The sequence below is a fragment of the Dipteris shenzhenensis genome, chromosome 6 (assembly GCF_047967505.1).
Source record: "Dipteris shenzhenensis isolate YYH24624 ecotype China chromosome 6, Dip_SZ_1.0, whole genome shotgun sequence".
Taxonomy (NCBI): domain Eukaryota; kingdom Viridiplantae; phylum Streptophyta; class Polypodiopsida; order Gleicheniales; family Dipteridaceae; genus Dipteris; species Dipteris shenzhenensis.
In genome coordinates, this window is record NC_141601.1 from 22,730,171 (window position 1) to 22,757,430 (window position 27,260).

At 44.8% G+C, this 27,260-nt stretch overlaps 1 protein-coding gene across 2 annotated transcripts in view; it reads left to right on the forward strand.

The window, feature by feature from the left end:
* The window catches only part of ABCI13 (non-intrinsic ABC protein 11), a 67,594-nt gene extending 41,197 nt beyond the window's left edge, over positions 1-26,397 (forward strand). The window contains exons 6-12 of one of the 2 annotated variants that reach the window (XR_015541122.1): positions 10,713-10,774; positions 10,873-10,948; positions 11,144-11,251; positions 25,246-25,421; positions 25,630-25,714; positions 25,824-25,954; positions 26,223-26,397. Coding sequence is in view for 1 of the 2 variants with exons in the window: in XM_087375592.1 (XP_087231718.1) it covers positions 10,713-10,774; positions 10,873-10,948; positions 11,144-11,251; positions 25,246-25,421; positions 25,630-25,714; positions 25,824-25,862 (546 nt within the window). In the remaining variant the exon portion in view is untranslated. The other variant, XM_087375592.1, reaches the window with a different exon arrangement.
* Positions 26,398-27,260: the final 863 nt, after the last annotated feature.

Here is a 27,260-nt window from a genome sequence, read left to right on the forward strand (position 1 = left end):
TGGAAGCACTTTATGATCATACTTTGAGATGGCTCAGATAGGGCCTCCCGCCCCTGTCTCTGTGATCTGATGAGGCGCTCTCTATGTCGGGATGCCTCATGAATGAAAGCGGCGAGGCACCTTTGATTAGGATATAAGAGATGTCTGGGAAGGTCCTCGAATCCGTCTTTGAAAAGGCAATGGTATCGTCCATGGATCTTGTAGTAGACTGGGCAACGAAAGGCGAAGTGCTCCTCTGACTCGACCTCATACTGCTCACATAATGTGCAGATACGACTCTCTCTGGGGATTCCCTCTGCTTGTCCGCTTTCGATACGGAGTCAGTGTGATGACACACGGAACTGTCCAATGGCAATCTTGAGTGAGTGTGATAGGTGGATCTTAGTGTACCCTGGCGGGATAATGAAACTCTCCTCGGAGATGCGTAAGCAGTGATCCTGATAGAAACTGAGCTTCGTAGGAAGCTCTATACGTGCGAACCAAGTCCTGAATGTGTGTAAGTGTAAAAGATCCTCTTAGATGATTGGGTTCAGCTCGTTGCCTCGAAATGGGACAAATGGATCGTCAATGCTGTACTGGAAGGGTGGCAGCCTGTCTATATGGAAACCGAGTCTCCCAAATCATTTGCATGTGTTTGCGTACAAGCATCTCTGATCACCTTGAGCTTCTATTGCCGTGGAAGAGGCTAGCGCCAACCATGGTAGTCTGCGACTCCTTGAAGTACAGGAGCCATAATCTCACACATGGTATAGATAAGTGAAAGTCTGGAATGCCGCATCTAACTGCAAAATGGAGATGCCTCGAACTTAGCGTGAATGATCTGATGGGTAACAAATGACTTACTGCGGAGCATCCATGATAACAAGAGAACCCGTAATCTCTCCACTCGAGTCCACTCTATATCAGATAGGTGTGGCCCCTAGCAGGGGCTGCCATACATGCCCACGAGTCGAACCAGGGAGTTGAAAAGGAAAATCTTGGTCCGTGGATCTTGGAAATGCGAATGGAAGCACTGTCTCTCCAATCGGGCAAGGGAGGCGTATCCTCTACTCACGCGGGCCTGCACCGCTAGTCTCATCGTGAAGATAGGGCCATAAAATAGACCCTCAGGTATGTGTATGATGAGACAATCTCAACTGGTGACCCGCCAAAATTAAACTGCTCTATGTGTTTAGTTGCTCTGGAGGTGTTGGAGATCATAACCTTGGTTTTACCTAGGTTGACCTTCAAGTCATGGGACTCACAAAAGGCCAGTAGTGTATCTAGGTGTCTCTGGAGCCCCTTAGCGGATGAAGATAAGAGCACCACATCATCAGCATATAATTAAATTTGGAGCATGTAACCGGCAAGAGAGCAACCAACTCCTCCTAGGGTTCTCATAAAAGACTCAAGCTCATCTATCTAAAGGCCAAACAAGGTCGGCGAAAGTGGGCAGCTTTGTTTGACCCCAATGGTGCTCATGAGCTCTTCTGTCCATCCACCCCCATCCGAACTCTGCGTGAAACCCTCTCATATAGTGCCATAACAGCCCAGACTATCTCTTGGCCATAGCCCCGCTCCTGCAACCGCCTGATAAGACGTGCCCATGGTACTGTATCAAAAGCTTTGCGAAAATCCACAAAGCAGCAATAGATCCTTTGCCTCCGTGCCCTGACCTCCTCTATGACACTCATGAGTGTAAGTATGTGGTCCATGGTCCCATGATCACTTCGAAAACCTACCTGCCCCTTTCTCTTGAGTCCCTACATCTTTGCATAGCATCTAACCTCCATATAAGTGCTGATGCATATATCTTGGACATGACATGCTCAATCATAACGGTCATGTAGTTTTCTGAACTCATGGGATCCCCTGCCTTGTGAATACGTGTGATGGTATTGAGGGTCCATGTGCGTGGGAAACCAAGCAAACCGCTTCATTAAGTAATAGGTGTGATGGTATTGAGAGAGAGAGAGAGAAAGAGAGAGAAAGAACGAAAGAAAGAAAGTTTATTAAAGTCTTCGGAAGACCGATGGGTCTATGAGACTGTGAAAATCCTGATACAACGAGCTGTGGTAGTGGAGCTACTAAACGAGTGTCCATACCAATGCAAAATGCAAAATGCCAAAAATGCAGAATGGCAGTACTAAGTCCTAAGTACAACATAGTGATGTCGGTGGTCGACTATATATCAATCTTAGCATCATCATCAATATCATCATCATCCCCAGCAGCAGCAAGATATCAGGATGGATGAGGCAGTGGAGGCATGAAGTCGGCAATAGAGTGCTGTCGGCCCCTTAGAGGTGCGGTCCAGGCACATCTCTTGGTCGTAGCTCTACATCTAACCAGGGCTACTGTGACCCCCATCGGTCGGGCTCCAACTCTAAACAAGGAGAGAGAGAGAGAGAGAGAGAGAGAGAGAGAGAGAGAGAGAGAGAGAGAGAGACGTCTTCAGAAGCCCTAATGGGACTATGAGACAAAACACAACAAAAAGGATAGACACCAAAATCAGTCATAGATTGAGAGTCTCTTGGAAGTGCATATACCACTCCCAAAGTTATTATAGATTAGCTACGATATACTATGAAAGATAATCGGCCTGTGTTACAATAGTTTAAGATTGAGAGTCCTTGGGTCTGGATTTAAAGTCTTGGATAAGTGCTTTTCCATCTCTATAGACATCCCATTTTCCTTCTTTGCAAGCGTCCTTTTCTATGGCTTTCATCTTGAGCTGAGTTGGGGTGAGCTCCTCCGAGATCCATATCTTGGTAACTCTAAGCGTATTGGTTTGCATGAGAATCTTGCTTCTGGCCCTCCCATCATTGAGAACCACTTTGGCTTGTGTCCTAATATGGGCAGCATAGACTATGTCCTTTAAGTCCCACTCAATCTGAGGGGTTGCTGCTATAATATCATCGATTTTTTCTGCCAGTCTCCCTTCATGCCAATCTTCAGGTAGTCCTCCAATGCGTAGACACCGTGCATTAGCAGCCCTCTTTTCCTGCTCTTGTACTTCTCCATATACTTCACTTTTGTTGATTTTATTGTCCATTGTTGCTGAGATTTCCTTGTTTATTGACTTGACCTGATTGGTAAACATGTCTTGGACTCTGGTCACCAACTGTGGTGTAGATGCTGCTTCACTGTGTATCTGTAGTACCTCCTGTATGATTTCTTTCTTGCCATTGCTCTCCATCTCCTTTACTTTCTTTCTGAAGGCTGCAACCATGAGTCTGAGCTCCGTCATTTCCTACTGTAGAGAATATATTTGTTCCTGTGGGTCTGAGGTGATCGTTCGCTTGTAGCGCAATGTATAAGGGCTAGGTGTTGCTGTGATTTCAGAGTAGGAGGGTTTACTGATAGGGGTGGTGGCAAATGTCTTCACCCTCGGGAACTCCATGACGGCCGAAGAGAGAGAGAGAGAGAGAGAGAGAGAGAGAGAGAGAGAGAGAGAGAGAGAGAGAGTTTTTTACTTCATAGCAACAATGCCAAGACGCACACAGTAGGCGTATCCGAAGTCGACCACAAGGATCGAACACACACACACGACGACATGAACCAGAGAGAGAGAGAGAGAGAATGCTGAGAGTCACGTTGAGAAAGATGCCACACCTAGAGGTTAGAGGAAGGAGAGTCACTAGGTTTGGTAAACAAACCACACAATCCCACGATGTCAAGTCCTAAATGGCAGCTATAGCTTGGGAAGGAAAGTCACTTGTGGTGGCTAGCTTTAATTCGAAATTTGGAAATGGGTTATGTCAAGAGAAAGTGTTTGCATGATGCGGAGATCTCTCTTGCAGTAAGTCACTTTACATGCCTGATTTTGGTGCCAATATTTCCATGTTTCTCAAAATAGTGTGTTGGATTTCCAAGCCCCTATTAATGCCATGCGCCGCTCGTGCTCATGCGCCGCGCTACGTGACCCTTCGTCGCCTCCCATTTCCCGTGCAAACCTTAGCCTCCAAGGTTTGTTTCCTAGTTTAGCTTGACTGGGTTTAGTTAGTTCGTTAGGTTAGGTTTAGGGTCAGTTAGTTGGGCCAGGTTAGGTTAGTGCTAACTAGGGTTAGGGTTAAATGGTCTAGTTAGGTTACCTTAGGTCAATGTCCTAACTTTCTTAACGGTCATAGGTTAGGAGTCCTAACTGTCTTAGGTGACTTAGGGGACCCCCCGCCCCCCCCCCCCCCCCCGGGCAAAAAAAAATGAAAGTAAACAGTTCACTTTCAGCCTCTTTTTAGGGGCCTTTCAGAGACCGTTTGGAGCCATTTTGGCTCCGTTTCGAAGCCTCTTCGACGACCTTTCTTCTGAGCCTCTCCATCGAGATTTTCGTGTTTTCCACACACTATCTCAGGACTCATTACAGTAAGGTTTTTATTATTCATTTCTCCTTGCCTACATTCGAGCTCCTCTCTCCAAGGCCAGTCACCATGGCACCGAAGCGTGTTCCTCGTGATATATCGCATGACTCTGATGAGGTTGCTCAGTATGAGCAAGTAACTGCCACAGTGGTTGCATCCACTGGTGGTGCAGAGGTTCCTTCCTCTCAGCCTCTCTCTCCTGCATCCCGAGAAGTGCAAGCAGCGCAGACGCAGTTTCTGGATGCCCTTTCCTCTATGATCCAGGGTGCTTTCCCCTAGATAGGACAAGAGTTCAGCCAGCAATTGACCACAGCCATGGCTATGCAGGATATGGCTCTTGTCGAGATGGGACAACAGATCACATCTGCCATTGCTATGCAGGATAAGGGTAAGCAGCCCGCACCCTAGCAAGGGGACCATTCAAACAGTCAGGATGTTTTGTCTGCTCCACACAAGGGTTTTATGGCATATGCCCGTCGTGCCTATGAGCATTGCATGTATCCCAGCTTGGGGATTATCTGGACATAGATGATGCAATTTCTGTGCCACAGAGCACCTTCTTGCAGGATGTCAGGCCATCTTTTGGCTCTCAGCTTTCTGCATCTATGCAGGCTGAGCCGTCTCTTTTGGGCCGACCCGTTGGTGTGCATCCGGCTAGTGCTCCTTTCACCGCCCTAGCGAGTATGCTTGGAGTTGGCTTGGTTTTATATGGCAGTCCACACCCTTGGGAGAGAGGTCAATCCTCTTCTCAGCCCCTTGGTATGCCATCATTTCGGAGAGATGCATTTGGCAGAGAGACCCAGCCCGGAGTTCATGCACCTATCGCTCCGCCAGCGAGCACATATAGCCAGACGCAGCCAGTGCATCAGATGGTAGCAGCTTCTACACAACAAGGGGTTGGTGGTGGGCAGCAAGCCTTTTTTGATGACATGTTGGCAGATTCTTTGCGTTCATACAGGGCCCTACCTGAGGCCATCAAACTTGAGATGCCCTTCTCTGATTATGTGAACCTCAAGCGTGATGATGCCCGCACTTTTGGAGGTTACACACACAAGAACTATGCAGCCAAGGATATGAAGGACAAACTCACAGTGCATAAGTTTAAAGGGGACACTCACACTCTGAATGAGTTGGAGGAGTGGCTCACGAAGCTGGAAAACTATTTCCGCTTCTACCCTAAGTCTGAGGAGGAGCGCATCATTTTTGCAAGTATGCATATGCAGGACCATGCCCACACATGGTGGCGATACATGAGGGATTCACCTTAGAAACCAACCACTTGGAGGGGTTTCAAAGAATTGATGGTCACTACATTTGTATCTCCACTTGTATTGGATCAATACTTGGCTGAATTTTATGCCTTGACACAGACCGGTACGGTCCAAGAGTACTTGCAATGCTTTTGGAGGCTTTCCCTTTTTGTGCAGGACGTATCTGAAAAGGGAAAGCTGCTGCGTTTCATCCATGGGTTAAGTTCTTCTCTCGCTGCAGATGTGAAGGCACATAACCCTCAAACAATTGAGAGGGCAGCTCAACTTGCAGAAGTATTCGAGCCTAAATATGCTGGCAAGCACAGAAATGCCATGGGCAGCTCGCATGCTATGGGGTATGACACTGAGTCGAAGCCTAAGTTTGCTGAGTGGACTGACAAGAAATCTGCAGCAGCCCATTTCCTCGCTTTTCTACTGTCTCGGGTAGTAAGATGCCATATGACAGGCCTTACAGGTATCCTGATGCCAAGCTTGGAGGCAAGCCTATTGCTGGAAATGAGCAGGCTGAGATAAAACAGCATACACAGGCAATAATGCTCAGTAGAAAGAAGGCCAACTTATGTTTTAAATGTGGCAAGAAATGGACTCCTGAGCACAGGAATGTGTGCAAGATGCGCAACATTGGTACTGCTAAGCTCAGCACGATCATTGACCTCTCAGATGACGAGGATTTGTTTGATGCCCCAGGTTCTTTGGATATGTCTCAGGATGAGATGGCAAATACACATGATGCAGATGAGGCTCCTGACACTGGAGCCACGAAGGGCACCGACTTTCCTTTTGATCTTGGTGGTGCTACTACGCATGACACTCATGCTTCGCATTCGTATGAGATTCTGCCCACTGGTGGCATGAGAGGTTGTAGGCCAACACTCTTTTCTATGGAGCATCAGGATGCGGTACCTTTTTATGCACGTGAAGATCCAGGTGGTAATGCTCCGAACGAGGATGAGGGTTATTGGGATGCCCAGACAACACTTTATACTATTTCCATGCATGCCTTGATGGGTGCCAAAAGTGCTGATACTATCAGGTTAACAAGGATGATTAATGGCATGATTGTGCATGTATTGGTGGATAGCGGTAGCACCCACAGTTTTGTTAACTGCAAGACCTTACAGAGGGTTGGACTGATTGCTACTGAGACAGACCATGGGCTGAGAGTAGAAGTGGCCAATGGACAGCATATGATTAGTAGATCTTGTTGCCAAGATGCAAGGATTAAGTTCTTTGATGACTATACATTTGCAGGTGATCTCTTGGCACTTGACATGGGCCCAATAGATGTTGTCTTGGGCTGTGATTGGTTGCAATCAGTGGGCAAAATCAGCATGGATTTCAATGCCTTAACACTCAGCTTTGTCCACAGGGATGGATCAGTTACATTGCATGGTATTGCAGCTCCTAAATTGCAGGTCATTTCAGCAAGGAAGTTGGTCAGAGAGCTCAAGAGAGGCAGCGCCATATATGCATTAAATGTGTCAGTAACTAAAGAGGGTGGCACTCCCCATGTTGATGATTGTGATATGCAGAGATTGCTCTAAGAGTTTGCAGATGTGTTTGCTAATTTGCCATCACAGTTGCCTGCGAGAAGAGATGTAGATCATGCCATAGTCCTGGAACTTGGCAGTAAGCCAATCAATAAGGCCCCATACCGACTCTCTAAGGTAGAACAGGACGAAGTGGCAACTCAAGTGAGGGACTTACTTCAGAAGAGTTTCATCACTTATAGCAGTTCTCCTTTTGCATCCCCTGTGCTCCTAGTGAAGAAGAAGAAGGATGGTTCTTACCGTATGTGCATTGACTACATAGACTTGGTGCATTGACTACATAGACTTGAATAAGGTCACCATCAAGAACAGGTTTCCAATCCCTAGGATAGATGACCTGTTGGATGAACTTAAGGGTGCTCAGTTTTTCACTAAGATTGATTTGAGGTCCGGCTATCATCAGATTAGAATGAAAGCTGGGGATGAGCACAAGACAACCTTTAGCAGAGAGAGTGGACTGTATGAGTTCAAGGTGATGCCTTTTGGATTGACCAATGCACCAGCTACCTTCCAGGCACTCATGAACAAGATTTTGCAGCCTCTCCTTTTCAAATATGTGCTGGTATTCTTTGATGACATCCTCATTTACAGCAAGGATAAGCATGAGCACATCAGACATGTCAAGCAAGTGTTGGAAATTTTGAGATTGCATCAGCTTTATGCTAAAGCCAGCAAATGCACTTTTATGGCACAAGAGGTTGAGTATCTTGGTCACATTGTGAGCAAGGATGGCATTCGAGTGGACCGTGCAAAGGTGAAATGCATTGTAAATTGGCCGCAACCACCCAATCCTACTCAGTTGAGGGGATTTCGGTCATGACACATAGAAGTCTTGGGATAAGTGGTTGGCACTTGCTGAATTTTGTTACACCAAGCACATCTCTATTGGCATGAGCCCGTTTGAGGCTATGTATGGATGCACAGTGGGTATGCCATCTTTAGTTGCAAACATTGCTGTGACAAATCCAGCAAGCGGACTTGGAGAGTATGGATGCCCTTTTGCAATTGGCTAAAAAGAATATGCAGGATGCCCAAGCCAAGCAGAAGAAGTATGCGGATGAACGCGGAGGTATCTGTCTTTTGAAGAAGGGGATTATGTGCACTTACGCCTCGATAAGAACCGTTATGCGTCGCTGAAGGGTAACACCAACATGAAGCTTGGTCACAGGTATTACGGTCCCCTATAGGATCATCCGCAAAGTTGGCGAGGTGGCGTATGAGTTGGACTTACCGAGGACCTCCAGGATTCATAATGTCTTCCATGTGTCCTTGCTGAAGCCACATGTCGGACAGCATGTCCAAGTCCTTCTTGAGCTACCACCTATGGATGAGGAGGGCCACATACTCTATGTTCCGGAGCGCATCATGGGTTTCAGGGATCACGTACTCTGAAACAAAGTCTACATTGAGTATCTTATCAAGTGGCAAGGACTCCCTGAGGATAAGAACTCATGGCAGCCAGAGAGCATTTTCCAGGACAACCCCTATCTCCTACCGGGCCGATTATTATTTGCTGTTTGCTGCACCTATTTAACAGCCCGCATATGAAATTTTGAGGGCAAAATTCTATGGGAAGGGATGGCTGTAATGAAGGGGAAAAAGAGGCCAAGTTAGAGGCCTTTTAGGGGGAAAGTGTGGAGGGACTATATAAGTCTCCATCCACCCCCTACTATGTACTTTTTGATGTGACATCTAATCCTATCTACTCTCCCTTCCTCCTTCTTGCCTACGCTCACTCACTCTCCCTCTCTCTTCCCTACTCCCTTTCAATCTCTCCCTCTCTTCCTACCTCATTCTCTCTCTCCTATCCTTCCTTTCCCTCTTCCCCTCTCTCTTTCCCCCTTCTGCTCCTCTATCCCCCTTTCTCCAAATCTGTCCCTACCCACTTCTCTACAAACACTATCGCCATGACATTGTGCTAGTGATCTAAAATTAAGGGCGACATAAGTTTTCTCAACAATAAAACTAATTATTTCTATATTATCCTTACTTGATGATATTTTCAGTAGATTTTTGTTCTAGATGGAAATGCCAAATACATGCAGGTGCAAACATGCATGAGTTTGAATATCTTAAGAGGTGATAGGGTAATAAGTGCCAAGTAGTGTCACCCAAGCATGCTCAGCATGCACACAAATGAAAAGAGAGTTCTGTGCCATTACTTGTACTTCCCAAAGTCCTCAGTACAACTACAAGGAGCTTATCTTAAAAATAAATTATCACGGATGAGGATATTCCTGCTTACTATATCAAAGCCTCTAGATTTATGATATATTAGCCATTTTAAGAGAAGTGAGAAGAATCTATAGTCCTCAAGCATTGAGGACAAGATTTTAGTAAGTCTTAACTTGATAAGGATTGTTGATGTGCTTCTTCACAGCTTATGGCTATCGTTTCTCACGAATAGATTTATCTTTTTTTAAAGGGAGGGTTTTACCTCCTTTACGTCTTGTTGAGGAATATTTTTATCCATCCTATGCCTATGTGGCTGTGTGGTTTCCTTTATTCAGTGCAAATCTGTCATTTTGTTTTTTAATTTTTTATTAAACTTATAATTCTATTTGATTTATTTTTCATATCAAAAAATAGCAATGAGGTGGAGCCACACCATTGAACCCTCCCTCAACACACATGAAAGCTGGTGAAAAACATTATCACCAGTTCAGATGGCCGGGATAATGAACTGCTTGTAGGAAGAGAGGACGTCAAGCATGTTGGAAAGGTTAGAAAGAGGTGAGCTGTGAGGCAAGCATGCTTAATAGGCAGAACGAGGATAGGGATGCTGATGGAAGATAGAAGTTCTAAAGCACTTTGTTCCCTTTGACAACCTATTCCCAAGAACGTGTTGAAGACCTAGTGTGGCTCAAGTCTTTCTGTCCAAGCCTTCCAAGCATCATTTACTTGACCTAATATCTACTTTCTTTGATGGAGAAGAGAACACCTATCCTTTTAAGGATTGCCATTGATTTTCAAAGGGACCTTAGTGGCATGCATATGGATTCAAGGCAGTAAGCAAAATATGACCGAAGTTGTTATTCTTCCAAGGTTCCACCTCGTAGCAGATAGGTCCTCTTTGCGCACTTGCATCTGATCACGGGGTCCGCAACCAATGATGAAGTTATGGTGAATATCTTAATGTCAATCCAGGACTGTGATATAATGTCTGAAATGACCATGAGCTGTGCTGCCCAACTATTGCAGACACGTATGTGAGAGGTTGCAAGCATAGGCTAACAAAAGGATCCACTTGCAGAAGAGAGGGAGCTATGTTTCACACCTGTGCTGATGAAGTTGGTGGAGTATTATAGTAGTCAGTACTTGCTAAACATGGTGGGAATGGATGATTTGTATTGTTTGGGTTGAGAAAATAGCTTTTCTCCTGCTTTTACAGGATGAGTTTGGCTATATTCTTGGATTAATTTATAATGATTTTCTGCCTACACTATCATAATGTCAAATTGAAAACACACATCTGAAAAATAGCAGCTCATCTTGTGTTTTGCACCAGTGGGTGATTCATGATGCATTTTGGCTTGTCCACATCACTTATGCAGGTTTTCCAAAGTGCGGCACTTTTTGACTCCCTCTCTGTTCGGGAGAATGTGGGTTTCATGCTGTAAGGCACTCTTTAACTTTACCCAAAGAAGCTTTTCACGTCGAGTGTACAAGTCCAAATGAAAGTGGATCTATATTTGTGCCATTATACTGTCGCAGGTATGAGCACTCCTCCCTTTCAAAAGAAAGAATATCTGAGCTTGTTGCAGAGAGTTTAGCAGCTGTTGGCTTGAAGGTTTGTTCTCCTTAAGGCTTCCTGACTGCCATTGTAACATTAGTCTGTCATTACTTGCCTTATTCTTTTACTTGAGAATCTTTTGGAGGGTTTTAGTTGATTTCTATAGCAATACCTGATTCATAAGCATTATGAAAGATACATGAATCCATATGTTCAGAAATGGATGTGGTAACATGCAATTTATCATTCCAGGGAGTCGAGGATCGTTTCCCTTCAGAGTTGTCAGGTGGTATGAAAAAACGGGTGGCCTTAGCTCGGGCAATCATCTCTGGCGATAGACAGGATGATAATGAGCCAGAAGTAAGTGTTTGAGAGCAATACCTATGTTCATATGCTTGTTTTTGCTTGCTTTTTCTGCTAGAAATCTATTTTAACTTGGCATTCATCTAGCTTGCACTTGGTAGAATATGTATGGCATCAAAACAAAGAATGAGGCTGTTTGTTTTCTGGCAAAGGGGTTAGGTTCGAGATTGGTTTGATATAAGACTTGAGTGCCTCTAAACGTCTAAAGGCGCTCCTTTCAACATTGAGGGTTTAAGCCTAGCTTAAAGGCAGCATTCCTTCAACGGGCGTCAGCACCACAACCATCATGTTCCCGCTTGCCATGGATGGATTCAAATAAATTCCATAGCATGTTTAGACCAACGAGGGATCTAAACCTTACAACAAAGTAGAATCCACATGATAATTTAATTTAAGAGGACACACCATTTGACCACATCCAATGTTGTTTTACTATTTCCTTTACTTGAGGATCATCTTTGGTAAACCAATCCCATTACAAATAGAAAAGCAGCTGGACAAACAATGTGTCATGTTCTTCGTCATATGAGATGTAGAAATGGTATGTGCATTGCACTTTCCAAAACTCCTTAGAGTCTATTGGATGCCTAGTATCAAATAATAGAATATGAAAGATGGTTGTAGGTGATATGCACCAAAATTGTTATCTACGTGTTGTACCAATGTGCACTTTGTACCTCATCTTGTTCTTGAAAAGGCTAATTTTCAGCAAAATCAATCACAGAGATGATTATGTCCTTGGGGAAATTGGCAAGGCACGTCCTAAATTATGTCTTCTCGATGTGCTACAAAATTGTGGAGCACATATTTTGGGATGGATGCTACTATATAGGGTTGATAATCTCTTGAGGTGGAGTGGTCTTGTATGGAAATAGCCATATCTTCTTATCTGATCCTTCAATGTCATATCAAATTTCCTCCGTTTTCTCTCCTCAAGATTGTCTTTTATGAATTCATTTGGGTAGACAAATTGCTTCTATTTGGAATTTTTACATTTCTCATTTTCCGGTGAACTGATCGGAGAGCAGCTAAATTCATAACAGCAATGGTGAACCTCTGACGATTTGAGAACATTAAAGGAAATATGGATATAGTGGCATAGATGAAAGGATGTGTGATGAACTCAAACATTATGACTGTTTAGAAGTTATGGATCTGAAGAGCCAAAATACAGATTCCAATGTGTGGAAGACAAAATACATAAAACTTGTGATGAGGAGAGGATACAAATGAATTATACCGCTTTTGAGAAGGGTCCACCCCTTCCTTTTTCGCACTGTATGGATGGGGGAGAAAGGGTGTTTTGGTTTTTATAGCAACAGCTAAGAGGTGTCTGGTACTGTGGTAACATGTAAAGAGGACCCCCACACCCACACGTGTGCATACACCCACATACCTACACTCCCACATGCCCACTCACATGCATGCATGCAAAACACAAACATATACATGCATGTGCATGTGTCGCTCGTGTGCGCATGCATGTATAACATTTACTTATGTATGTACACGCATGCGCACATGTTTGTTTAAAAGAAATAAAAAGGCCGCCTACATGGACACTTGAAATGTCTCAAGGGCCTCTTGATGGTCAAAGTTATGCATATATAATTGTTGTGCCACTCAAAAGGCTGTACTACAATGAATCCTTTAGGATCTAGACTGAGATACCCCAAAGGTGACTAGCCTTTGGTGTGGACGTACCTTTCCTAGTGCTAGATGGATACCATGCTCAATAATGAAAATAAGAGGGTTTCATGCTCTCTCTCACCATGATGCTATTGGTGTGAAATTTTGACCACTAACTTGCAATGAGATACTTGGTTGTAGCTTAGACGACGACAGTGTGGAATACTTTGGAATTAGCATTCTCCTAAGCTGCTAGCCTTCATCACAACCAAATCCATCCTTCACCTTTGGAATTATGAAAGAAACATATGGTTATATGTTGGTCTACATTAAGTTTGGGAGATGACTGTGGTGGGATGTCATGGCCCATAATAGCTAGTCAAGTGCAATGTGTGGTGCTGTTAATCTTCTTGTGTATGTGACCTCCTGATGGTAGCATGTGGTTACATTACCTTGCATTTTAAAGTATTTCATGCAAGCCTTTTTCTCAATAATATTCATCGACACCTTTTTTGATGTTAAAATTGCACCGTTCATTCTCTTTTGGTAGGATGAGTTTGGACACATTCCTAGATTCATCTAGAATATAACTTTAGTTTGTTCAGATTGTGAGTCTTGGTGTAACACTAATCTTAATTGAGAGGGGAAAATCTTAATGGGTGCACACTAATCCTGATCTAGAGGGAAACGTACCAAGTAAGAAGTCAGGTATCAGGCAGTCATGTGGCATCCAGGTATTCGACATTTTTCTGTGGTGCTCATGCGTAATGCAGGGTCTATGAACAGGTAGCGTTGCCTCCCTACTAATCAGGAGAGACCTGAGATGTTAATGGAGCTGCTGGCTTCTACGACCTAGCTGTTCATGGCACTGAAATTCCCTTTGTAGGGTTCACTTCCTTCATATGTTACATTAGTAGAGTTTGTTTTGTGTGTGTATGTGTATGTGTGTGTGTGTGTGTGTGTGCGCGTGTGTGTGTGTGAGGCGCGGGGGGGGAGAGAGAGAGAGAGAGAGAGAGAGAGAGAGAGAGAGTTTATTAAATTCTTCGGAAGACCGATGGGTCTATGAGACTGTGAAAATCTTGGTGCAAACGAGCTGTGAGGGTGGAGCTACTAAACGAGCATCCACACCAATGCAGAATGCAAAAAATGCAAAATGATAGTACTAAGTACAATATACTCATGTCAGTGGTGGTCGACTACATATCAATCTCATCATAATCATCATCATCGTCGTCGTCGTCGTCATCATCATGATTTCAGGGTGGGTGGGGCAATGGAGGCATGAAATCGGTTACCCGTTGATAGTGGGTGCTCTAGACTCTGATATGTCTGTGTGTAAAAGACTATGTCGCGACCTGTATAGGATTCTGAGAAGCTCCCTGGTCTTGACCTTAAGGTACCATTACAGTTCCAAATGGTGCAAGATAGGGTCTCGAAGATTAAGTCTCATAGACCCCGCGTTCTTGTGTTGGGGGAGGGGGGGGTTGATGCCCGACGGGGGCTCGGAGGAAGTTGTCCATCTCGTACCATTGCCCAATTCCCATCCTTGCGGGCTTGATCCCGCTGTTGCAACAGGGAGCGCCTTTCCTTAATAGGCAGGGGGTGAGGTCCTCATCCATGGAGATTGCTGGCTGATCTCGTAGGGCTTGTTAGAATTATAGATATAATTCAGCAGTGACCAATGTAATATAATAAGCTAGTTAGGGGCACTTTTCCCTCTTTAAGAGGTTTTTCCCCCTAACCGCAGTTAGTTCACTAACTATGGTTAGTGACTACTAAGGTTTTGTCACTAGGACAAAACCTTATCTTTCTCACTTTGAGTTGTACTCTCTTGCTCTATTCTATTGCAACTACGTCTTCAGCTTCCAAGCTTCCTGCTCTCTCAATCTCTCTTGCTCTCACTCACTCCCTTTCCTTCATTTGGTATCAGAGCAAGGTTCAAGAGCTTTGAGCTCCCTGCTCCCTTCAGTTCCAGCGCTTTGCCTCAAGCTTTAGCCTGCTCCAACCTGTCCGTACAGTCCGTACGACTGTACGGAATCACGACGCACAGTGCCGTACAACTCCCGTACAGCCTTTGCAAAACCTCCGTACAACTCCCGTAAAACATCCGTACTATTTGGCCGTACAGATCGCCGTACAGCGCCGTACAGGCGCAGGAGCATCCGTACTATTTGGCCGTACAGGTCGTCGTACATGTGCAGGAGCATCCGTACTATTTGGCCGTACAGTTGTTTTTCGTACTGACGCTGACAGTCTCGTACTTGTCGTACAGCCCGTACATATTGTACCGTACAGTTCGTACTGTACAGTACAACCTGTATCCTTCACAGATTTGTGTGCATTTCTGTATTTTCAGATCTGTACTTGCAGATTTACACAGGTTGCCTTCAGCCACAGGTGTTCTTTGGCAGGCACTTCTTGCAGAAAACCATAGTTTGGTTCAGTTGTTTGGGAGTACATTTGGGGCATTTTGTATATTGCAGACATTGCAATCATTGTGCAAGTTTGGAGCTACATCTGGAGCAAAATTGCAGATCTAGTCTGAAATTTGGGGCTTTTGTTTAAAAATTGCAGATTTGGGGCTTTTAGTAATTTTGCCCCTTTCTGGCTGCAATTTCTAGCCACAAATTGGGGCTTTTGTGTTGAGAGAGCATTTTTTGGAGTATTCAGTACATACTGCCTTTCTTGGAGTGTTTGGAACACTTTTGGCAGATTTTGGAGAGTGTTTGATGCTTGGACAGATTTCTGACAGCTCAAGTACAGAAATCTAAGTTGCATATACAGCCCGTGCTTGGCTGTGTTTTTGGGAGTTGTGCATTTTATTCCCAGTAAGGGAATTCAGCTTTGTATCTGCTTCAATCTCTTTCTCAGATATGGCCCATCAAAATCAGAATGAGTTCCAGTTCGGTGGTCTTTCACAGGAAGACAAGTTGGATGGTACCAACTACTCCCTCTGGAGTTTCATGGTACGTAATATTCTGATTTCTCGCAATTTATGGGATTATGTCAATGGGGATGAAATCCGACCAGCAGATATTGCACCTGCTACCCCTCCTCAGCAAGGAGGTGGAAGAGGTCGTGCACAAGGTGCAGTTGCAGGACAAGTTGTTGGTGCAGCTACAGTTAATACTCCAGAGCAGAAGAGATGGGATTCACGGGATGCCTTAGCCTTGTCATGCATCTCTCTTTCAGTGAAAAGATCAATCATTCCGCATATCCAGTCGTGTAAGACCTCCAGGGCAGCGTGGGATATTTTGGAAAGCATGTATGCAGCACGGAATGATGCCAGGGTATCTTTCTTAAAAAGAGAGTTGAGCAATACACATATGGAGGAGGGTGACTCCATGTCAGTCCACCTCACAAAGCTACAGGATCTCAGAGAGCAATTGTTAAACATAGATGAAATTATTCCTGATTCAGAGATGATTACAACCACTCTGAATTCTCTTCCTGAGTCTTATCTCAGCTTTCACACTTTGCTGAATTTATCATTGAGGGGGGGTGCAAATCCTCTCACTTTTCATGAGTTGATAGGACTTCTGCTTCAGGAAGAGCAGAGCAGGAAAAATTTGGCTTCACGTGCAGGTGAACAAGCCATGCTCTCAAAATTTAAATAAAAAACAAAGGGACAGGCAAAGACAGCAGCAAATCAGCCTTCCAGTGGGTCAGGACAGCCTTCACAAAAGGCTAAAAGTGATGCAAGTAAGCCCAAAAAGAAGGGTTTTTGTCACTACTGTAAAAAGCCAGGTCATCACATAGCAGAATGCAGGAAAAGGATTGCAAAAGAAAAGAAAAACAGCTCAGGAATGGCTGTTTCAGATTCAGCCCCTTGTGCATCTGACAGTGGGGATGCTACAGCCAACTTTGTTGGTCAAGATTATGCCTTTTTATCTTGCATTTCAGATTCTAGGTTGGCTGTTCCAGATGCTCGGGATAGTACAGCCTCTTGCAGTGATGATACATATGCATTTTTGACTTGCAGCTTTGACTCTTCTACAGATGCATCTGCTTTCAGTGTTAATGAAACACTGAACACATGGTATTTTGACAGCGGTGCATCCAAGCACATCACTTCTAGGAAGTGTCTTTTTACTTCCTTGCATCCACCTCCTGTTGGTAAGAAAGTCACTTGTGCCAACAACTCCTCATATTCAGTACGTGGCACAGGAGAGGTTGAACTCACTGCAATTGATGGCTCAATTTTCAGACTTTCAGATGTCTTATATGTGCCTGGCATAACCAAAAATCTTCTTTCAGTGTCCACTCTTAACAGAAGGGGATTTCAGGTCATCTTTGAGGATGACAAATGTGCTGTCCGAGACAGGGAAGCTAACTATGCCTTAAGGTTATCTGGTACTCTGCTGCGTGGGCTTTTTCAGCTTGATATTTTTGAGAAAAGAGCAGCCCATGCTCTGGCAGTTTCTACACCTACAACTGCCATGCAAAATGCAGAATTATGGCATGCCAGATATGGCCACATGCATTACAACAGCTTAATGACACTTCAGAAATTTTCAATGGTTGATGCATTGCCACCTCTTGAGATACCTCCTTCACATGCCTGTGAAGGGTGCATTTTAGGTAAAATGCATAGATTTCCCTTCAAGAAGGATGGTTCAGTTAAAGCTGTTCGCAAATTGCAGCTTATACACAGTGATGTCTGTGGTCCCATGAGGACTCCGTCATTGGGTGGTCATCTCTACTTTGTCACATTTATTGATGACTACTCCAATTTTACTTGGGTTTATGGGCTGAAAAAGAAATCTGAAGTGTTCACAGTGTTTAAATACTTTTCAGCCATGGTTGAAAATGAAACCGGACTCAAGATACAGACATTACGCATGGATAGAGGTGGGAAATACCTATCTGCAGAATTTGATGCTTTTCTCAAGCAAAAGGGTATTGTGCATCAGCTCACAGTCAGGCTGACCCCTCAGCAAAATGGCAAAGCTGAGAGGAAAAATAGAACTCTCATGGAGATGGACAGATGTATGCTGAAAAGCAAACACATGCCTCATAAATTCTGGCTAGAGGGTTTGATGTGTGCCAATTACATTTTGAACAGGGCTCCCACTAAGGCTTTAAAAACAAAAACTCCTTTTGAGGTCTGGAATGACAGGAAGCCTTCAGTGGATCACTTCCGAGTCTTTGGATGCCTTGCCTATGCACATGTGCCAGTTGAATTTAGGCACAAATTGTCAGATAAAGCCATCAAATGCATATTTGTTGGATACAGTGCAGAAAGCAAGGGGTATCGTCTCTACAATCCTGCTACACGCAAAATCATTGTCAATAGAGATGTGATATTTTCTGAAAATTCAGCTCACACTCAGGCTGAATTTCAAATGCCTTCATCTTCAGAGGATGTCTTTCAAGGGTTGCTACCCATTGCTTTGGGTTCCTCTGCTGATTTTTCTGATCCAAATCAGAATTTACAGCAACCTTCAAATGCTTCAGTTCCGCCACAGGATGTCTTGCCTCCTCCACAGGCAGTGGAACAAGTGGTGCAGCAAGAAATTGCAGACATACATGCAGCAAAAACAGTCCCAAACTGGCTGTTACAGACTCTCAGGGAGAGTAAACTTGATGCTCCGTTACCTGGCAGGACTCGCAGTGCAGCAAGGCACATGAAAGGTGCTAATTCAGTTGAATCAGCATATGCAGGTACTCTCCTTGATGAGGAGGAGCCTGCCACATTTGAAGAGGCAAAAGGTAATGTGCATTGGATGAATGCCATGCACGATGAGTTGCAGTCCATTGCAAAAAATCAGACTTGGGATGTTGTGGACTTGCCACAGGGTAAACATGCCATTGGCACACGATGGGTATTTAAAGTCAAACGGAAGCTAGATGGCTCCATTGACAGATATAAAGCCAGGCTGGTTGCTAAGGGCTATGCTCAGAAAAAGGGCATAGATTATGAGGAGACATTCGCTCCTACATCCCGGATGACCACCATCCAATCAGTAATTGCAATGGCTGCACATTTTGAGTGGAATGTTCATCAGTTGGACATAAAAACAGCCTTCTTAAATGGGGACTTGCTGGAAGAGGTGTATGTCAAACCACCTCCGGGCTTTGAAATTACAGCAAATGCACTTCAAGTATGCAAACTCAATAAAGCTTTATATGGGCTGAAACAGGCCCCTCTTGCATGGTATGCTAAGATACATGCCTTTTTGACCAGCAAGGGGCTGCACAATAGTCCTACTGAGAGCACCCTCTACATCAAGATGGATGGGGGGGAAATATTAGTCATCCTTCTTTATGTCGATGACTTACTGCTCACAGGGTCCAATGAAGAAAAAATTGCAGATTTCAAAGCTGATTTGCAGACCAACTTTGACATGTCAGATTTGGGGCTGCTTCACTTTTATTTGGGGATCCAGTTCTCTCATGAGAGACGTGGCACTGTTATGTCTCAGTCCAAGTATGTACAGAAACTCTTGGACAGATTTAACATGCAAGAGTGTAAGCCCATAGCCACTCCTATGGAGCCGGGGCTGAAGCTCACAATGCATGATGCATGAGAATCAGTTGATGCCACACTTTACAGTCAAGCTGTTGGATGCCTCATATATCTCTGCAACACTAGACCTGATATTCAGTTTGCAGTATCTCAGGTGAGCAGGTACATGCACAGCCCAAAAACTATGCATTGGCAGGCAGTTAAGCGCATCTTCCGTTATTTGCAGGGCACAAAGTCTTTTGGCTTACTATTTCCCAGGGGGGGTGACTTGCAGATGCATGCCTACAGTGATTCAGATTGGGCTGGTGATTATGACACTAGGCAGTCCACTAGTGGCAATTGTTTCTTTTTGGGTAAATCTTGCATTTCATGGCTGAGCAAGAAACAATCTACAGTGGCTACCTCATCATGTGAAGCTGAGTACAGGGCAGCGTTCACAGCAACAGTTGAATGTGTCTGGCTGAGACGTTTATTTGCTGATCTTCATCTGTCTTTGGAGGGTCCTTCTCCAATTCTCATTGATAGTCAGAGTGCCATTGCAGTGGCAAAGAATCCAGTGTTTCATGCTCGCACGAAGCACATTGAGGTTCACTATCACTACGTCAGAGAGAAGTTGCATGCAGGAGAGATCAGTATGATCTTTGTGTCCACACATGACAACGTTGCAGATATTTTCACCAAAGCACTACCACGTGAAAAGTTTGAGGCATTTCGCAGTGCCCTGAACTTATATCCGTTTGGTGATTGATCAGCCTTGTACATGACATTGGCACTGCAGGGGGGTGTTAGAATTATAGATATAATTCAGCAGTGACCAATGTAATATAATAAGCTAGTTAGGGGCACTTTTCCCTCTTTAAGAGGTTTTTCCCCCTAACCGCAGTTAGTTCACTAACTATGGTTAGTGACTACTAAGGTTTTGTCACTAGGACAAAACCTTATCTTTCTCACTTTGAGTTGTACTCTCTTGCTCTATTCTATTGCAACTACGTCTTCAGCTTCCAAGCTTCCTGCTCTCTCAATCTCTCTTGCTCTCACTCACTCCCTTTCCTTCAGGGCTGACTTGCGCCATAAAGCCGAAAGTCGTACCTGAGCATCATGGAACCATATGATCATGGGCTGCTCTCGGTTGGGGTCCCTCCCTACCCGCCACGCCCTCTCGATCTTGTGCTCAGCTACATCTAGAGTAGTGGCCACGAAGGCCGTCGCATCTGTCATCGGTGTAGCCTCAATGCGCGGGATTCCATAGACTCAGATATTGAGAGCTTTACTGGCTCTCTGCTGCTGCTCCATGAGGGTAGTCGAAACGGTTGCCCTTGCAGGTTCCCGTTTGGCCACTTTGACCCATCTGGAAGTCTCCTCAATTACAAATTGCAAGCTCGCAATCTGTGCCTCAACAACTGGAGTGCTCCCTGGGACTGTGTGTATGGATGTGACGACCTCCTGTCAGAGCTACGAGATATCCTGTCTGTGTCCCTGAATGAGATCAGCTTGCTCCCACAGCCTGCTTCCAAATGGTGTGAGCTTGCTCCTATATGAAGCGGCCTTGCTCCTAGTTGAAGCGGACTTGCTCTTGTGCGAAGCGTGTCAGATCCATCTCGCGCTCATGGATATTGTGTACCTCGTAAGCAAGGTCTCCCAGGCTTGTGGTGGGTCAACTCGTCCGTGTCCTAGCTGAGACTGGAAGGGATGTGGCATAAAAGTAGGAGGATGAAGCCGGAAGCTGGGTGGTGACTGGGTGAGTTGGGTAAGATATGGAGATGACAGTGGTGATTGGGTGAGCTGGGTAAGATATGGAGATGACAGTGGCATGGATGAGGCGATCCCAATGGGGTATGGGAGCGCAGGCTGACTGAGAGGGTGAGGGGAGAGAAAGGTCGAGGCGTAATGCAGAGTAGTGTATGACACCTCCGAAGTCGGTGTCATAATCAGTGAGAGAGCTATAACGGGAGAGGAAGGTTGGGATGAAATCTGTAACAATCCCCTATCCTAGGGGGGAGGGGGGAGGCCAATGTCAGGGGTATGTCGCTAGGAGTAACTGTAGCCGGGGATGTAGGGGCTGCAGCTGAAACTGAGGCTGAAGCTGAAGATGAGGATGCAGCGGGGGCTGAAATTGAAACTGAAGCTGAAGCGGGGGCTGAAGTAGATAGAAGTAGAAGTAGAAGCAGAGATTGAGGCTGAAGCTGAGGATCCCGCCTTTACTTTGCTGTCAACCCCAAGTCCGCTTCGATTGTCGCGCGTGTTCATGTCCTCGAGTTTCAGTTGTGTTTGCTGTTTTTTTTTGTCGTCGTTCTTGGTTTTGTCCATCTCTTTAGCTCGTTCTCCCTTTCCCATATCTCTCGGACTAACTTCTAGTTGTTTTCTTGTACAGGTCCTAGTGCAGGGGCAAGGGTGGGAGCGGGAGCACGAGGGCCCCCTCCATGGCAGGAGGCACGCCGGGGGGGTTGCAGGGCTGGGGGGCTGCTGCACAAAAAGCAGCAGCAACAGCACATGGGGGGGGGTGGGGTAGCTTAGCTGCACGGGGGGGGGGGTAGGCTAGAGGTGCGTGGGGAGTGGAGGAGCAGGCCACGGGGGGGGCAGACAAAGCAGGAGCGCAGGGAGCAGGCTGGAGCAGACGGGGTGGGTGGAGCAGGAGGAGCAGAGGGCTAGGGGGGGGCGTGCGAGCAGGAGCAGAGGGAGAGCGGAGCAGCCGGGGGTGGTGGGCAAGCAAGAGCGGTGCAGCCGAGGGGGTGGCGGGCAGAAGCGGAGCAGCCGGGGGGGGTGTGCGAGCAGGAGCGGAGGGAGGGTGAGCAGGAGCGGGGCAGCTGGGGGGGTGGGCGAGTAGGAGTGGCGCAGCCAGGGGGTGGCGGGCAGCAGAGGATCGGCAGGGAGCGGAGGGCGGGCAAGAGGAGCCGGGAGCGGAGGGGAACAAGAGTGGCGAAGCCGGGGGGTGGCAGGCAGGACCCGGGGGGGCGTGCGAGCAAGAGCAAAGGGAGGGTGAGCAAGGAGCGGAGAGAGTGCTGCAAGGGGGGAGGCCCAAGGGAGATGTAGATGGCGAGGCCTAGAGGGAGATGGAGATGGTAAAGGGGAGAGAGAGAGAGAGAGAGAGAGAGAGAGAGAGAGAGAGAGAGAGAGAGAGAGAACATGGTGATACATGTAAGAACTTGACCTGTCGGTAGGTAGAGTTCAAAAGTATAGTTGAAGGTCCCATGAACGTCATTGTCGCAGCCACTGATAGTACTGTGCAAATAGTGGTCATTCTAGCAGTCGGAGCGAAAGATTCCTCCCTACAGGTGTGGTCTCACATTGATAAAAGGATTGATTTTAGGTTTGAATTTATTAGAGCTCCTAGGTTGAGAGGATGCCTGTGAGGTTCTTGATTCAAGAAGCATCTCTAAGTGCAGCAAATGAAGATGCAAGCGATACATGAGTGTCAGTGTTGAAATCCAACTAAGAGATTTAATGAGAACATTGGCAATTGGGAGTGTTTCTATATTAACAGGTCCTTTAGTGATCATGCGAGTTTGTATTTATTGCGAGTTTGCTGCCTATAGCTTGAAGGCGGGGGATTGAGAAGGAAGAATCTCAAGCACGTAGTCAGTTATGGGTCAGCCATGTGGCTGCCAGGTATTTGAACTTCATCGGTGGCTCTAATGCATAATGTGAGCAGGCAAACTTGCCTCTTATTCAGGGAGGGCTGAGATATTTGTAAAGTGCTGTCTGGTATGGAGCTGCTGACCTAGCTGTATATGGTAATAAAATTCCCTCTGTAGGGTTCGCCTCCTTCATATGTCACTAGTCAAGGCATTAATAGACTTAGTTGTGTGCGTGAGCATGGTGGACGATCTATCTGTAGGCAGAGATATAGATATAGATATATATATTAATTTCCTCGGGAGGCCTCATGGGCCTATGGGACAAAACACACACCAAAAGGATAAACACCAAACATCAGTTATAGACTGAAAGTCTATTGGGAGTGTGTATACCACTCACAAAGTTATTATAGGTTAACTATGGTCTACTGCAAAAGATAATTAGCCTGCATTACATCAGTTTAAGACTCTGAGTTTTTGGGTTTGGATTTGAAGCCTTTGATAAGTGCTTTTCCGTCTCTATAAACAGCCCATTTTCCTTTCTTGCGGGCTTCCTTCTCTTTAGTCAATTCTATTGCTTTCATCTCGAGCTTAGCAAGAGTGAGCTCCTCTGAGATCCATACTTTTGTGCCTCTCAGCTTGTTGGTTTGCTTGGGAATCTTACTTCTTGCCTTCCTATCATTGAGAACCACCTTGGCTTGTCAACTTGGAGAGCACTTGTTTCATGCCAATGCTTAGGTAGTCCTCCAATGCGTAGGGACTGGGTATTATCCTCTCTCCTTTCCTGTTCTTGTACCTCTTCATATACTTCTCTTTTGTTGATTTCATTGTCCATTGCTGCTGTGGTTTCCTGTTGTATTGACTTGACTTGATTGGTAACCATGTCCTGGACTTTAGTCACCAATTGTGGTGCAGGCTCTGCTTCACTGTGTATCTGCATGACCTCCTGTATGATTTCCTTCTTGCCATTGGTTTCCATCTCCTTCACTTTCCTCCCGAGGGCTGCAACCTAAAGTCTTAGCTCTCTCACTTCTTGCTGTAGATAATAAATCTGCTCTTTAGGATCTGTGCCAATCCTTCGTTTGTACGTCAGTGCGAATGGGCTAGGTGTAATTGCAAGAGTAGAATATGAAGGCTTGTTGTTCGGGGTAGAAGCAAAGAGTTTGGGCTTGGGAAACTCCATCTTGGCCATTGTGGATCTGAATGCCCCTTTGCTGAGTCTAACACCTCAAGCTGAGCCAGGGGCTGACTGTGGCAGCAGTTCTGCTGCTAACGCAACGAGGCTGTGGGGGGTGGACTGAGGCGGCTGTGAGGGCTGAGGTGGTGCAGAGCTGTAGGACGACGAGCCCTGAGGCTGAGGCAACTGACAGACTGCTGAGGCGACGACCTAGGCCTGGGCGAACTGAACGACGGAGGTCTTCAAACGCTGCAGGAGGTCTGCAAACGGAGATGTACAGCCCGGTGGACCGTGGTAGAGATCTACGACCAGAGACGAGATCTACGAGAGCAACAGCTTAGTTGAAGGCCCGTCGAAGAGCATGGCCCTGTACTTGCAGGTGTTGCCCCCACCTTAATCAAAGTATTTTTTTTGGTTTTAATTCTTCATTAATCCATTAAGTTTAATCAAGGACTTGCAGGTGTTGCCCCACCTTAATAAAACTATTGTTTTTGGTTTGAATTCTTCATTAATTCATTAAGTTTAAACCTTGATTAATTCTGATTAAGCTAATCTAAGATTTAATGCTAATTTATACAGATAAATACTAATGGTTTCCAAGTTTTCATGCTTTTCAAAAGTAAATATGATATTTTTAGTCAAAGGGTAAATTCGAGCAATTTGTATCTCCACAATGCCCGTGAGTTGGTGTGTCTTGTTAGTAATTTCTCCACTTTAGCAACTCACCAACGCAACTAGACTACTGATATAGAATTCTTCTATAAGCTGGGGTTCTCCAGTCTTTGATCTTAGCCATAAAGTGGATTTTTTTACCAACTTGTGCATTTGTCTTGTGACATGGGAGTACCCGTACTGTATCATTCCAGATGATAATGGCAATATGTGTGTTTTTTAAGAGAATAGATAAAGTATCTTCCTTGGCTTGGGCAACCTTGGGGAATTTCAATTTCTAGTCTGGCTGAGAACTCAACTGATGCATGTTCTGCCAAGTTTGTGACAACTTTGATGAGGGCCATTTTCTTTTCCTATATGTAGTCTGTGTATAGGAGGATTTTGTTATGATTATTTCTCTCAGATGAATGACTTTTCAACATATTTTTCAATTTTATTATTTGTATTAACCTGACAGAAGCTTTTGCAGGTTGTGATGTATGATGAGCCTACAGCTGGGCTTGATCCTATTGCGTCAACTGTAGTGGAAGATTTGATTCGGTCTGTGCATATAAAGGGCAGAGATGCACGTGACAAGCCTGGAAAGATTGCATCGTACATTGTGGTCACACACCAACATAGTACTATCAGAAGAGCTGTTGACAGGTTAATTATTTATACTCAAAGCTTTAATTATTTAGACTCAAAGATGGTGCTTTCTTTATAACTCGAACGAATTTGCTTATTTTCCTATGTTTTTTAAATTTATGATTGACGAATTCATTTGGTCTGAATGTCTTGATATTGGTGAATAGAAACTACTGTTCTGTAGTGTTGTACGGGAATTCATATGCTTTTGGTGTCCCAAAAATAGGCTTCTTTTTCTACATGAAGGAAGAATACTTTGGGAGGGTACAACCGCGGAGTTTGACACAACTGACAATCCTATTGTTAGACAGGTATGGCACGGATTTCTGGTTTGTTGAAACTTTTTGTTTCCTTATTTACTGCACTCTTTGCAGTTTTGGGCCACAGGGGACTAAATGAGTTTAGTGTTTTGTGAAACAGTTTGGAGATGGAAGCTTGAAAGGACCAATCAGATATTAAGTACATGTGAGACACAACAAGGCTGTGCAAGTCTTATTGCCTTGCATCTTTTTGCGTGCTTCCATCCAGATTTTTGTTAGTCCTTGTAGAAGGTGAGAGGAAAGGGAATTCAAGTTGGTGTGTTAAGGTACTTGCGATCCCCTCATTATCAAAATCCCCATTTTTCAGCTCTCAGGCCTTTCAGCGAATTATCTATATTTGATTCTGCTGCATACCCATGCTTCAATTTTTATGGGCAGTATTTACATGTCCATAGATCAAATCTTTCCTTGTTTTGTCAAATTAGTAATGTTGTCATTTATACACAGATTTGTCTTTTGGTTTCTATTCTCCTTTGTAATAGATATTACTTGCTTGCAGGTCTATGATAATGAACTACTCACCACCTCTTGTGTCTGACAAGTAATTGTGCAACAACTTTCTATAATCCGTGTCATATCTTTTAATGGTTGAACATATCATATGGAAACACGAATAAAATATGCAATGTTTTAGTGAGTTTAAGTAGAAATGTTAATTCAACAGTGTGAAAGTTTCTCAAACTAGAGGGAGATATCCAGGAATGACCATATTTTTTATGCCATTGCAATCTTTATTTTGGTAAGAAAACTTCAAAGTCAATTGTTGAGCCTTATATTCATCAAGTTGTTCAAGGTAAAGTTTGTTTAGAAGCTGCATGTTCTAGATTGTTCGGTAATCTCTCTCATTCAAGAATTATTGCTTTTCATCTCATGAACAATTGATTGGTTTGGAAGGTGCAACTCAATCTTCTTTGAACCGCTTCGATGACTTCAAGCGGTCCATAGTTGGTCCTTTGCTGTTAATCCTCCTACTACATAGATCCATCTCATTAAAGGGGCAGCCATTTTTCGAGGCCTTTCAAAGCGTATGTGTCCAATTGCATACGATTCCAATGATGAGAAGCACTTATAATAAACCAATCTGTTTGATCATATATTTTTGTGAAAAGGAATTGACAGAACATGTGGACACATGAAACCTCGCTCCATATAATTACTGCAAATATTCTCTCTTATGCTCTCTCACTCCCTCTCTCTATAGATGCACTAGGGCCTAGGACAAAGCATCGGGTTGGACCTCCCCGAAGGCTTTTATTTAAGACGAGAGAAAGCTCTTACAAGAGTTCAGCGCAGAGTTGCCTGATCCAAAATCCAATGTGAATCAATATTACAAGAGCTTCAAGCTCATTTCAAATTGGCAACATGGCACTTGTCTAAAATCTAGACTAAGTCCTACTACATGCCACTAAGGGCAACTCCGGAGTCTTCGAAGCACTTGGTCACGCGAGCCGCCTCCTAGATGCTTGTTAGGCTCCCGTAGCACTCGGGAAAATAACTCTATCTAGTATCTGCAACAATTAATTAAAGTGCACAACCA